The sequence below is a fragment of the Zootoca vivipara genome, chromosome 5 (assembly GCF_965207765.1).
Source record: "Zootoca vivipara chromosome 5, rZooViv2.hap1.1, whole genome shotgun sequence".
In the NCBI taxonomy this organism is placed as follows: domain Eukaryota; kingdom Metazoa; phylum Chordata; class Lepidosauria; order Squamata; family Lacertidae; genus Zootoca; species Zootoca vivipara.
In genome coordinates this window covers 31,709,233-31,722,718 of record NC_142588.1, presented here as the reverse complement: position 1 = coordinate 31,722,718, position 13,486 = coordinate 31,709,233, and the positions used below count along the sequence as shown (strand labels likewise).

At 41.4% G+C, this 13,486-nt stretch overlaps 1 protein-coding gene across 3 annotated transcripts in view; it reads right to left on the bottom strand.

Annotated features, from left to right (window-relative positions):
- A1CF (APOBEC1 complementation factor) overlaps positions 1-12,874 on the bottom strand; it is a 32,605-nt gene extending 19,731 nt beyond the window's left edge. For 2 of the 3 annotated variants that reach the window (XM_035137837.3, XM_088670277.1), the window contains exons 1-3: positions 12,788-12,874; positions 4,225-4,368; positions 3,086-3,220 (exon numbers count right to left, since the gene is read on the bottom strand). In XM_035137837.3, coding sequence (XP_034993728.3) covers positions 3,086-3,220; positions 4,225-4,323 — 234 coding nt within the window. In that variant the 5' untranslated portion in view covers positions 4,324-4,368; positions 12,788-12,874. Of the gene's footprint in view, positions 1-3,085; positions 3,221-4,224; positions 4,369-5,855; positions 5,987-12,787 lie in introns of those variants that run through there. The other variant, XM_060274881.2, reaches the window with a different exon arrangement.
- Positions 12,875-13,486: the final 612 nt, after the last annotated feature.

The window sequence follows — 13,486 nt, the reverse complement described above, 5'->3', positions numbered from 1 at the left end:
CAGAGGCGGCATGTATCGAAGTCCAGGCTGTGTTGAGCTGGTGCCATTGGGCAAGTTAGCAAAGCAAATGACCTCAATTAACACACCATGATAACACCCTGTCTGAGCTCCTGTGCACAGATAACACCATAAACTTGGGATGGGGGACACACAAGTGTGTATCTATGTCCTGCACAGTGCACTGGCTTAGAGCAGCTCTCACACATTATTAGATGATAGCACACCCTATAGTACTTAGCTACTGTTTCCATTTGCTGGGTCTTGCTTTCACCGAAAGGGCTATCATGACTGGATCCCTTCCAGTCCTCATTTAAAGCCTGGGTATAAATACTGTACCACTAGCCCATTGCCCTTGCATATTGTTGGTGTGTTTCAGGAGAGTTTGTGCACTCACTAAGAATCACAACAAGGCACCAAAACATGAAGATGCTGGCAAATGAAGCAGGAATGTGTCTGTGCTAATGATGCTCTTAGTAGTCTTCACGGGCATTGCATCCACCCTTCAAAATTTTGATGAAAACCAAAGCTCTGATAACAGCAGAAAAGACAATGCTCCAATGCACATGAAGATTTAGCTAGATACTCGTGCAATGCAGTTTTCTTTAACAGCACAAACTCCTGTCATGAGCAGTGGCACACTCTCTCTCTCTCTCTCTCTCTCTCTCTCTCTCTCTCTCTCTCTCTCTCTCTCTCTCTCTCTCTCTCTCTCTCTCTAAGCAGGAAATGTGCCTGCAGTTGAGGACTTGTCATATTTACACCACCCATCAGCTCCCCCATACTTTGTCTCATTGCAGAAGCCTTTGACCCCATTGCCAAGGCTTGTTTCTCTAGGCGGGGTTATCACAAATAGTTTTACTGATGTTAATGGGAACAACGATGTGAATAAAGGCTGTAAGAATGTTCTCTCAGGACACAGTTATAATAATTCATGTCTAAAGAGCTCACTCTGCCAGATTCAGAGGTTCTATCACTCAGAACTAAGCTGCAAGAAAGTGATTTTTATGGTGCTGAATATAAAAAATGGGACATAGATTCCAAAATGCAGGAATAATCCTCCTGGAGGAAGATTTGTATTGTTTATTTTATCATGTTTGCTTCTTGTCCTTCTTCCAAGGAGTTCAAGAGAGTATATGGTGAATTCCCATGACATCTTCACAAAACTTGTGAAGTACATCTGGCAAGGGGGGGCAGGTGCAAAAGAAGACTGTGCTGCTGCACATTTAAGAGTTGTGTGGAAGAGGGAAATTTCACTTGCTGAAATTCCATCTTCTGTATGAATATCAAACGTGCAGGCCACCTGGCCGCCTGATTACTCACTGAGTTTCATAGCTGAGCAAGAATTCAAATTGTGGTCTTTCCTGGCCCAAACTCTGTCCATTGCACCATATGGGTGTCACTAGTATTGTCAATATCAGTATTACAAACAATACAACCTAGTTCAAGGTACCAACTTTTCCTTGCTTCGCCTGATTCTGCACTTACATTTCAACCAAGTTACTGGGATACAGGTGGAATAAGTGATGAAGGGATGAAGGGATATGGTGGCTGTTGCTTGATTGGAAGCTTTGAGCATCTAATAGATCATACCAACTGCTCTGGCACTCCCCATTTTAACCTATGGGTTTACATTGGGAATCTTAACATGAATTGATGTTTCCAAATGAATGCGGATTGGTTAACGTGGTATCTCAGCATAGAAAGCAATTGACTTGTTTAGGTATTGTAGAAATGGGCTTTGAGAATACATAATCCAAAGTTACAGAAGTTTGTCTGCTACAAGAAAAAACAGCAATGAATCCTGTGGCACCTTTAAAGACATAACAGATGTAATGTCTCAGGAGACGAGAGGAAGCAAGTGTCAACCTCATCAGATGCAAGTTACCAGACATATAAAATATGCTCAAAACATTTATATAAAGCAGTGGAAACTATTGTAAGTATTTGTGGTTGGTTCCAGCTACTTTGGTGAAGGGGTATCTGGATCTGAATTAGCATTTTGAAATTCCCGTAACTGGAAATGAAAACAGCACCATATGCTCCATAATTACATTCAGTTAAAAAATTCTCTTTCCATTTTATATATCTCACTAACAACACTTAGAAGTGGCATAGCCAAGGCTAAAAAGTATTCTTAGTATCACTTGTGAAATCATTCTTAGGCATTGCACACACAAAGTCCTCCTGATAATATATACTTAGCTTTCTGTGGATTGCACCCTGGAAAGCTGGAAGCTGACTTGTGAATTGTATTTGCAAATTAGCGACCTCCAGTAAGTACTTAAAACCACACAGGGTCATATGCAAATTATTAGAACTGTGTTTTGTTCAGAATTGCACCATAAGACTATAAGAAAGGCCCTGGTGGATGAGGCAAAAGGCCCATCTAGTCCCCCATTTTGTTCCAACTAGATGACTGTGGGAAACCTGCAGTCTAAGAAGCTCAAAGCAATATCTTGGCCTTATAAGAATCACTCAACAACTATTAGGTTGAAAGGCAGGATTTATGTGAGGCCATCTAGTTATCTCTATGGTGGAGCTTCATGCGGAGAGCAGGCAAGGGTAGGGCTGGCACACATCCTGGGGGCAGGGTGTGCCACCTGCAGAGGCGTGGCACACCACCCACAGGGGTATGGCGCGTGTCCTGGGGGCGTGGTGCGCCACCCACAGGGGTGGAGCACACATCCTGGGGTGGGGCACGCCACCTGCAGGGGAGTAGTGCCCAGTGCGGGCGGGCAGCTGCATTGGCACCCCGCACTCCTCTTCCTCTGCCAGTGTCTACAGTCAACCAGAGATTTGACCCTGGGCTTTAGACACAGAAGGCTAATGCTTGAGCCACTGTGGCACACTGGCAGTTTCCCATATGGCAGTGTTCTTCCTACTGGAGACATTCTCAGAATAGGAAACATGCCTGTCCTATTATGTGTGAAGAGCTGCACGAGTCCTTTCTATTTTACCACCCTGATTTTGCTGAGAGGTTCAGGATTGCTGCTGTCTGCACAGTCAAATTCCTTGTGTGTGTGTGTGTGTGTGTGTGTGTGTGTGTGTGTGTGTAAGTGAATGAAATCTGCCCAGTTTAAATCATTACTTTTTCACATAACGGGATGAGTTCGTCTTCAAAGAGGTCACGGGGTAATTTTCCAATGAAAATCTCACAGCCTCTTTCTGGTGGTGGTCCATCCCAGCCTGGTGGCGGCCCTCCATATTTCCTTTGGCCATTTTCCTGAATTGAAGAGAACAAAAGATGCTGTGAAAACTGGCTTAATTCTCAACACTGCATATCTTTTTATACACACCGGGAGGTTTTCTTTGCCTGGTCATAACTTTTATCTGTTCTTGTATCTTGGCTTTCATAAATGTATCTAAGAAAAATTGGGAGTTTTGGTCCAAAACAGTTGGAGGGGACCCAGTTGGTGAAGGCTATCTTAGAACCTTCAGCCAAGTCAATATACCGTATATTCCGGCGTATTAGACGACTGGGTGTATAAGACGACCCCCAACTTTTCCCGTTAAAATATAGAGTTTGGGATATACTCACTGTATAAGAAATACAACCCGGCGTATAAGACGACCCCTGACTTTTGGGAAGATTTTCCTGGGTTAAAAAGTAGTCTTATACGCAGGAATATACTGTATTTGGTGCCCTCCAAAAAGCAACACTGTCTCATAGCCCACTTGAAATTGTGGGACCAGGACAGACTTGAGAGGGTAGAATATACAGCTAGTAGGATTTGTATAGTTGCAGTGGCCTTTTGTTTTGCCAAATCGCTTACATTGTAGTGTTTGACTGTAGAGCTACCATGTGAAGTTGTCAGTGCATGCAAATGCTGCCCTCCCCATGTGAACACTGCTTCCTCCCTTTTTCATTCCAGGTGTGGGAATGTGAACCCTCTGGAAGACCACACCCCCCTGAAGGAGATTGCATGGCTGCTGTATAAGCCAGATCACATGGCTTTTTTGTTGGGTTTTTTTTTTTTTGCATTCTGTATCTGGAATACCACCAGGTGCAGCATAGGTGGGAATCAAATGTCCCATTGCATGCAGCACTGTACCTTATAACAGAATAATGTTTATATTTTTGTAATACACATTGTGGACGGGAAGGGAGAGGCAGCTTATTTAAGCACTAAGTTCTGAAAGTCATTGAGCGAACTTTAGCTGGGGTGCTTAATTTACCTTTAAATGAGCAGTCCCAAAGGAGAAATAATTTGACAGGGAAACTCCTACCTGAATCAAACTATATCCCGTGCGCTGCATTAATGTGCGGAGGGTTGCTTCTTTCTGTGTGCCGGCCAATCCATCCCCGGATTTTTGATTTGATTCCATTGTGAGTGATTATCACCAAAAAATCAGGTTAATTAGGGGTGCTCACTGTAATCAAATTTGAGATAAATTAAGCAGATTAATATTTTTTGAAAAAGAAAGCACCACAATATCGGTGGGTATACTGTACATGAATCATTCAAAAGAATTAGAAAATGAAAATAGAAGATCCAACACCTGAACGAAGCAAAGAGAATCAAGGGGGGGACTTGGGGGCTTTGTAGATTTCTCAGGTAAGAAATATACAGCGGGCCTCACTACAAAGTGAACCATAAAGGCTATTTTATTTTGAAGATTTGTAAAACGCATCACACCCACAAGCAACCCAAGTGGTGTACGATAAGATGAAATACATAAGACACAGACTCAATAAACTAAAAACAATACAACAATTTCTACAATTGTACAGTTAATATTGTATAACATGACTGGGTCATGTTTTAGAAAAGCCTTCTTCAGGGAATGGTTGTGTTTAGGGAATGTGTGATTTCAGGTAGTAGGCTTTGAGAGAAGTTGTATTTAAAAAGAGAGAGAACAAAAAGCCCCCCCCCCATGGTCAAGTTCAATGAACTGCCTCTTGTACCACCAATGTGTGGGCATGTTTCTCAATCACATCAGTATCATACACAAACACACGTACACACATCATTAACCAGATGATTTGTGTTACTTGCATCATTGAGGGGCAATGGTGGCTGTTGAAGGCACCTGGCTAACTTTCCCTTAATGGGCCATATTTTCGGTTAACAATCCAGCATGGCAATTAACACTGAGGGGTCATGGTGGTGGAATATCCCATTGGTGCCCTTGGGAGGTTTATTTCATTAAATCGTGGCATCATGTATAGTTAGGCCCTAACTTTTTCTAAGGCTTTAAGTTGATCTAAATCATAGCTGCCAAGTTATCCCTTTTTTTAAGGGATTTTCCATTATGCTGAATAGGCTTCCTCACGAGAAAAGGGAAAACTTGGCAGCTATGATCTAAATGTGCCTAATGAGCACATCTTTAAAAATGTGAGCTGAATCAGTTTGTGGGGGACAAGGAGGCTGATAATTAATGGGCTGAGAGCAGGTGTGGAGAGGAAATTTAACACTTTCCTCCCTTGGTGTGGGTCTTTTGAAGTTACTGTTTGGTATCAATGGGAGATTTCACCCATAGCAAATTTTGGAGGGATTTGCCTCTGGATCACAATACAAGAGGATGAGGTTAAAATTCCCTGCCAAGCCTTCTCTGGTCTTTTAATTTTCAGCTCCCTCATCCTACTGTTGCAATTTGCATTAAAAAACAACAGCACATGTAGACAAGTGCCTTTTAGCCCTAACAGAAGCAATGTGTGGGTTTAAGGCAGACTATGTATTGCCCCCTTCTCTTTTCATTACTACTTGGTGGTGTTTTGTATATATGGAGCTTGTTCCCCTTGTAATATAATAATGAAAGTTTTACTACTTCACATATCCTGCTTGTGTGATTTTAAACCAACGTGAAAACTGATGGTTTGCTTTGGTTTGCTTTGTCAGTTTAAGATCTGTACGTACCTTGAGTAAATGATGATGGCTTTGTAACTTTATCTAAACAATGCTGTTGGAATGAACATCTGTACAAAGAAACTCAAATCCAGCAATTTTAGGAGCTTGTTTGTATTAGGATAGTAAGTGGGTATGGGACTGCAACCTAATTACAGCAGAAAATAGAAGTTTTAATTCGGGGGAGGGAATCTACATTAAGTAACGCTCAAGTTAGCACCAATGAGTGATGGATAATATTTCTTTATGGCATTTCTATCCCACCTTTTTCTCCAAGGAGCTTAATGTGGTGTACATGGTTCTCTTCCTCCACACTTAATCTCTACAACAACTGTGTGAGGATGGTTAGGCTGAGAGGCAGTAACTGGTCTAAGACCACCCAGCATCATAGTCATATTTAGTCTGTAACTGGTAGTAGCTTCCAGAATTTAGCAGACATCATCTTAGTAGTAGTAAGATGAATATGAAAACAATAACACTCCACTTGGAAAGCCACTACCATCAAGGGATAATTTAAAATGGTTAAACTAGGTAAATAAGTTTGGCATACCCCTCGACTGTCTCAATCTGTTTTTGCAAGATCACAGAGCCCCCCCAAAATGCATAAGATTGCAGAGTCCCAAAGTGCACTTTTTGGGCTCTGTGGTCTCATGTGGGTCATGTGACTCACATGGGAACATGGCCGGGAAGATGTGCATCCTGGTTTTTGGCCTAAACATGCTGGAGGGTATGCTTTGATAGGTAAGGGTGAAACGAGATGTAACAGGGCAGATACATGGATTTATGCATGTATCTGCCCCTTTCACATATAAAACGGGGGAATGGGAAGTGTTGTGATACCAGAAGCAAGCCTGGATTGGAGGATACAAATGTTTGAAGTCATAGAACACAGTGGGTGGTAGTCAACTAAGTTTTACTTAGTGTGGCCCTACTGAAATTAATAAACCCAACTTAGTCAAGTACATTTATTTCAATGGGTCTGCTCTGAGTAACAGTTGGCTGAATACCACCCAGTGAAGTATAGGTGTCTGGGGTGTGTTGGGGGGGGGCTAGCTACCCTCACCCATGTATTCTTTTACCCCCCCCAAATGTGCAGGCACACCCATTAATATCTAGTTTTAAGCCTTTGTTATCAAAGTTACTTCCCTGCTTTAACAATTTTTAATTGTTGTTTGATTGTGAAGTACTGTCTGAAGTTGCATTACCATTTCACATTTATCTCACTTCTTCTATGGTGGCTTCTGTTAAACACTGGAAGCTGCCAATGTTTGCAAAATTGTTATAGGGTGAATATTATTCACTATCAGATTGCTTTTAAGACTCTAATTTCCTTAGTATTTTGTAGCTCAGAATTGGAAGCGCAGTGTTACAGAAAGAAAGGGATTCTATTGGCCAGTTAAAATTAGAGCATCTTTTTATTCCCATTCAAAAGCTGCTTCAGAAGGGGGATTTTTAATATAATTCCCCCACCCTTTTAGTCGAAATACTTACAATCTTTTTACCCTTTTAATATAATTTTGATGTGGCCATTGTCAGCTCATGCAACAAGTAAAATAAATAATTAAATATGAGTACAATAGAGACTCCCTTTGTCTAGACACCCATTAAATTCCCATCTTCTGGGAATGTATCTCAGAGCACTAAACCAGCAGAAAACCTCAGACAATACACATGGCTGTATCTAAATTACTTTGTAATACATAGCATATTTTGGATCACCAGGGGAAGGAAAAACCTGACTGACACTATTTTGCCATCCAAAGCAACATTTCCCAATTATTCTCCCACAGACCAGACCACACAGTGTGTTTCTGCATAAGATGCTGATTGGAAGGAGGTGAGCCCAGAGTGTAGGAGAGAAGAAGTAGCAGCTAGGAATGTGCATCGACTTACATGTGTACCCCAAATTATGCAAATCAAGGGGAAGCAGGGAAGTTTCTCATGTTTCCAAGTCGGACTTCACAATTAACAAGGCATCTCAAGGCAGATCAGGGACTCTGAGCAGTCACTCTGTAGCCTCGACTGTCCAAAAATTTCACGACCATTTATTCCCTCTTTTTCTTTAAAAACATAACCAAGCTGACTCGGGAAATGACCAGAGCTTTATAAGGCAGGGGATAGAGAGGTGGGGAAGATATTTCATTTTGACAGACAAATCTAGTTGTTAATCACAGTGAATTATTTTTCCAGGGAATTCCAGTCACAGGGATTTGGTGGAGGTTAAAAACAGTGTTTGTTTTTCATGTGAATCTATGCTTTCCCCTGTGAAATCTTCATTATATCTCCCCAAGTACCTCAGGGCATAAGTCCACCTCACACCAACGACCCTTGGGCAAAAAGGGTTCTTGTTGGGTGTTTTGTTTGTTTGTTTGTTTTACATTTTCTCCACCCCAGTTTTCTTGCAGACCTATGCTCTCTCCACCCCATGATTTATATTTTACCCACCCCAAAATGGTGAAGTCAGCCCTTGTGGGAGAACCACTGCAGCTAGTATTCTGAAATTCAGAAAGCTTCATCCCCTTGGAGGGGGGAGACCATGTCTGCAAATCACATCCAATTCTAGCAGAAAAGTTAAAAAGGAGTTGAGGTCCAGCAGCATCTCAGATGGCCACAGATTTCTATAGTGACCAGGAACAGTTCTCCAGGGTTTCAGAGAGGAAATCCTGCTTGGAGACACTGGGATTGAGAACCGGGGAACTTAACCCCATTCTTCCTTTTTATACACTCAAGTCTAGATTAGAACAGCAGACTTCTTCAGTCAGATGGTGACTGACTGAAGGTTATCCAGTGATCTTCATATCTGAGCAGGTATTTGAACCCAAGTCTTCCTTCTCTAAGACAGCACTCTAGCCACCATACAACACTTGTTCTCTTCATTTCATATACAGTGGTGCCTCGCTAGACGAATGCCCTGTAAGATGAATTTTTCGCTTAACGAAGAGATTTTTCGAGCGGAGGTTGCCTCGCAAGACGAATTTGTTTTGTGAAAAATTCATCTAGCGAATCGCGGTTTCCCATAGGAATGCATTGAAATTCAATTAATGAGTTCCTATGGGCAAAAATAAATAAATAATTTTTTTCCAATGCATTCCTATGGGATTCGCTAGATGAATTTTTCATTATACGAATTGACCCGTGGAACGAATTAAATTCGTCTAGTGAGGCACCACTGTATATGGTATATCAGTAAGAGTTCTCAAGTAAACTTATTGCTCACTGTGGCATTTTATTTCATTTCAGGTTGGGTGGGGTGGTGGGTTGCATTTCCCTAGCAGTATGTCACCCATTATGCATTTAATAAGTTTTTTTAAAAGGAATAATAACTTAAGAGGAGACTGATGGATCAGGCCAATGGCCCATCTAGTCCAGTATCCTGTTCTTGCAGCGGCCAACCTACTGCCTGGGGGAAACCCACAAACAGTATTTGAGTACAAGATCTTGTGGTTTCCAGCAAGTGGCATCCAGAAGCATTGCTTCCTCCAGCTGTGGAGGCAGAGCCTAGCCATCATGGCTAGTACCTTTCAATAGCCCTCTCCCCCATGGTTTTTTGTTTTTTAAAAACCAACTGATTACAGCATTAGATTATATAATATAACTATCCCATTACCATCTCTTTTCATCTTAATCATTGCTAGTCTTGTCAATATATAAAATAGTCTTGTAGTGTTGGTTAATATCTGTGTTTATTATTATTATTATTTAGAATGGAAAGTGTGCAGATAAAACTAGGATCCTCTGCATGCATGGCACCACTGAGCTGTGGCCACCCCACCCCACCCCACCCCACCTTTGCGGCATGTTATTTTGATGCCAGCTCCTTTTCATTTGCACGGCTATGGGCAAATAATAACGCCAGCATTGCCGAAATAACCAAAGATTGGCAAGCCTCACTACATGTTGTGCTCTCATTTGAATGGCTGGCTCTCGGTTCCCTTTGAGGATCTAGCTGGAACTGTCTAATTCATAATGCTTCACTCTGCTTTGGCTTCTCCTCCCCCTCCTCTCCCAATCTGCAGACACATTTGTCTTGACTGTTCAAAGATCAATGCACACTGCGAAGATATAGATCGTGGGATTTCTCAATCTGATGGAAACACAGGTTTCCAGTGTATTACCATTCCCTCCAGGCTCCTGCTGTGCTTTCCCTCCCTTTTTTTGCTTCTGGAGGCTGCTTGTTAGCTGCTCTTGCTGGAAGCATAGTAACTGTGCCCATGAATAAGATAAGAAAAATGGTGTTTGTCTTCTGCAGATCAATAGACCAACTCACTTGAAAACACTGACTTGCCAGAGACACTTCTAGACAAATCGCATTGGAATGGTGAAGGACAGTATGCTTGGGAACAAATAAAAAAGCAGACCGCAACTTCATCTTAGGTGAACAGATGTTACATCTACATACATTTAAAGCACTCTTATAGCACTTTAATCCTGGGAACGGTAGTTTTTTTAGGGTGCCAGGAATTGTAGCGGTCTGCAGGGTTCTCCTTTCAACTCTCAGCACCCTTAGTAACTACAGTTCTCAGTATTATTTCGGGGAAGCAATGACCCTTAAAGTGCTATAAGAGTGCTTTAAATGTATGGTGTGGATGTAGCCAGAGTGTGGAACAAAAAGTACTGCAAACTACGGTTGCCAAGCACTTCATAAATGCACTGCATTATGATTGGATTTTTCTCACTATAAGATACCAGCAAATTTCAGTATATATTCATTGGGCTCGAACAGAAATTATTCCTACCCCAAAATCTAGGATTCCCACCCCCCAAGAGTGGAACAGGAGTTAGCCCTCAAGTTGATGCACTTGCCTGTTCTCCCCTCTGCCCTGCCAATATTCCTTTCAAAGTAAGAATTATTGTTAGAGCCCAAGATCTCTTACCTGAGGATAGCAGCTGACAGTATGCCAGCAGCTCCAATATTGAAATAAACACCTCTGATTGTGTGAGATAGGATTAGGGTGTGTCTGTGTGCAAGCAACACATGTATATGTCACAAGGCAAGTACTGTACAGTGGTACCTTGGGTTACAGACGCTTCAGGTTACAGACTCCGCTAACCCAGAAATAGTACCTTGGGTTAAGAACTTTGCTTCAGGATGAGAACAGAAATTGTGTGGTGGCAGCGCAGCGGCAGCAGGAGGCCCCATTAGCTAAAGTGGTGCTTCAGGTTAGGAACAGTTTCAGGTTAACAATGGACCTCCAGAACAAATTAAGTTCTTAACGCGAGGTACCACTGTATCCTTCAACATCATGCACAATCCAGTTCATGAAAAAGAAAAACACAAGCTTGCCGTTGCATGAGATAACTAAACGTGGTTGATGGGAACTACACTGATAGCAAACTCAGTTCTCTGAGTGCTGTTCTCCTGTCAGACACCAACTTCAATCAATAGAGAAATGTCAGCATAGTCAGGAAAGCTCTAAAGTTTACAGAACAAATTTTTTTGGTGTGGGGGTAATCTAAGCATACCAACTGTTCTGCAAAAAAGTTCAAGGAAGTCTGAACATGCTCAGAGGCTACAGAATGCTGACTGTAGCCCCTAAGCTACAGGAGCTAAAGGAAACATGAGAAACCGAGGTGCAGGCTGAATGGAATGGGGTCTCCGGAAAGAAGAAACTGCTGTCTGGAACAATGAATTGTTGTGCTCCGCTCTGCAACATTTTGTTGCTGGTTCTACTTGTAGTTGCATTTCTCTTCCTGCCTTTGACTGCTCATGATACTGTTACTTTAGCAAGAAGTAATCCATTGAACACAGAGGCAACAATAAGACAACATATGTTACCTCTTTCTCCCATCCCCTCCATCCATAGATACATATGTATGCTTTAAATTGTGTTCAGTTTTTCTTGCAATGGCACCGTATCAGTAATACAGCAATAGTCAGTTAATATTCATTCAGTCCCTGCCCTCAAAGGTAGGGGAAACCAAGACAGATGGGTGGGGTATAAATAATAAATTATATTATTATTATTATTATTATTATTATTATTATTATGTATTTTTATAATGTATGCCATCCTCAAAAGGTGACTCTGGGTCTGTCTTTTGCTGCTACCCTATTTGCATTAAATGCTGAACTGTCAGTGGGCAATTTAATATGAACCATTTTGTTTAATTTGGTGTTCAGTTCATCTTTTCCAGATCTAAAATAGAGCACTGTGAGGCCTGAGGCAATAGTCGTGATTAAAAGACACTACTTGTTATCTTGCATTCCCTGGTTTTAATTTATAGTACACACTTTGGTACACGGTAATGAAAGGCACCTATCTTGGCTGGCCATAGAGGTGCTTGCTTACAAACCAGACAGCTATGGATGCAGAAATAGAACAAGAATTCTGTTTATCTTAGAGAGTAGCTGCTTTGTAAGCGAAACATTCACACAATGATTAGCCTCCATGAGTTGTGTTTTAACAAATCGAAATTGAATTGGTGGAGCGGGGGAGGTCAGGAACTCCTCTTTTACCTCCTCCTCATTTCTTTCTAAATGAAAGCAACCGATTTCTCTCTGCTGGCTGTTTGGTCTTGCTACCTTTCCTACAAAACTAAATACAGTGTCTACATTTGATGTCCAATGCTTTGGGTGAAAAGCTAGAGAAGGCGAGCCATGCAAACAACAAGAAGGCAACTTTTTAGCCTTTGCCGCTAGTGTATCTATCTCAGCAGTTGTCTGCATCTTGCAAATACTAAAAATCAACATTATCACGCCACTGGGTAACAACTGATTACCAGCACTGGGGAAATTGTATGATAAACACATGATTGCAGACAAGCCCATATACATCCTGTGAGCTGCAGACTCGTGCAGTTGAATTTTTACATTTCAAATGCTTCTCTTGTTCTGAACAAGCCGAGATTAAGTCCTTCCCTACAAATTATAATAACTGACAGTAAGAAACTAAGCAGCCTATCCCCTATTTTTAAATAAGGTATCAGAGTGAATAAAACTGTACCTGAGCAATTTCAGAGATCACCACCTGGAAGGGTTCTCCTTGATTATGCTGAATTTGCGACGTGTCACTCTGGTTATACTCTAATCATCATATCAAACTCCAAAGGTTCAACAAACCCCAGGTTGGTTTACAGTTCTGTAGGTTAAACTTTAACTGGCCGTATCTCTCTGCTCCATGCAGCCCTTTGACCAGATAGCTAGGTCATTGCAGCTCACTGTCTACACAATGTTTACAAAATGCACAAGGCAAAAGTCAATTGTGGGTCTGAATAAATGTGTGCGAGGTGAGAAGGATATCATTTGAAAACCAGTCTGCTAAGTTAGCTGGGAAAATGTTATTTGGGACAGAGAATTTTTAACTAAAAGTAATTGACTTAATCACTCAGCTGAATGATCATTAAATAATCCTCAGAATTTTAGAAAGTTCGGATTATTGACCTGGGTTTGTATGGTGTCTATCTTTTAAAGTTATATGATCCAATGACAAGGTTTTCCATGTTGCTTGATAATAATCTGTGTTATAAACAGAAGTCCATGGTCTTGTGTGTGTGTGTGTGGGGGGGGGGAATAATAGATCTTACTGTAACAAAAATATGCCTCTTTTATGCAGATTTCAAATTTCCTTCTCTGTCTCGAAGAATTGTACAAGGAGGTATAATCCAACGAACAGCAAAGGGTACTTAAACCTGTAATATTTTTT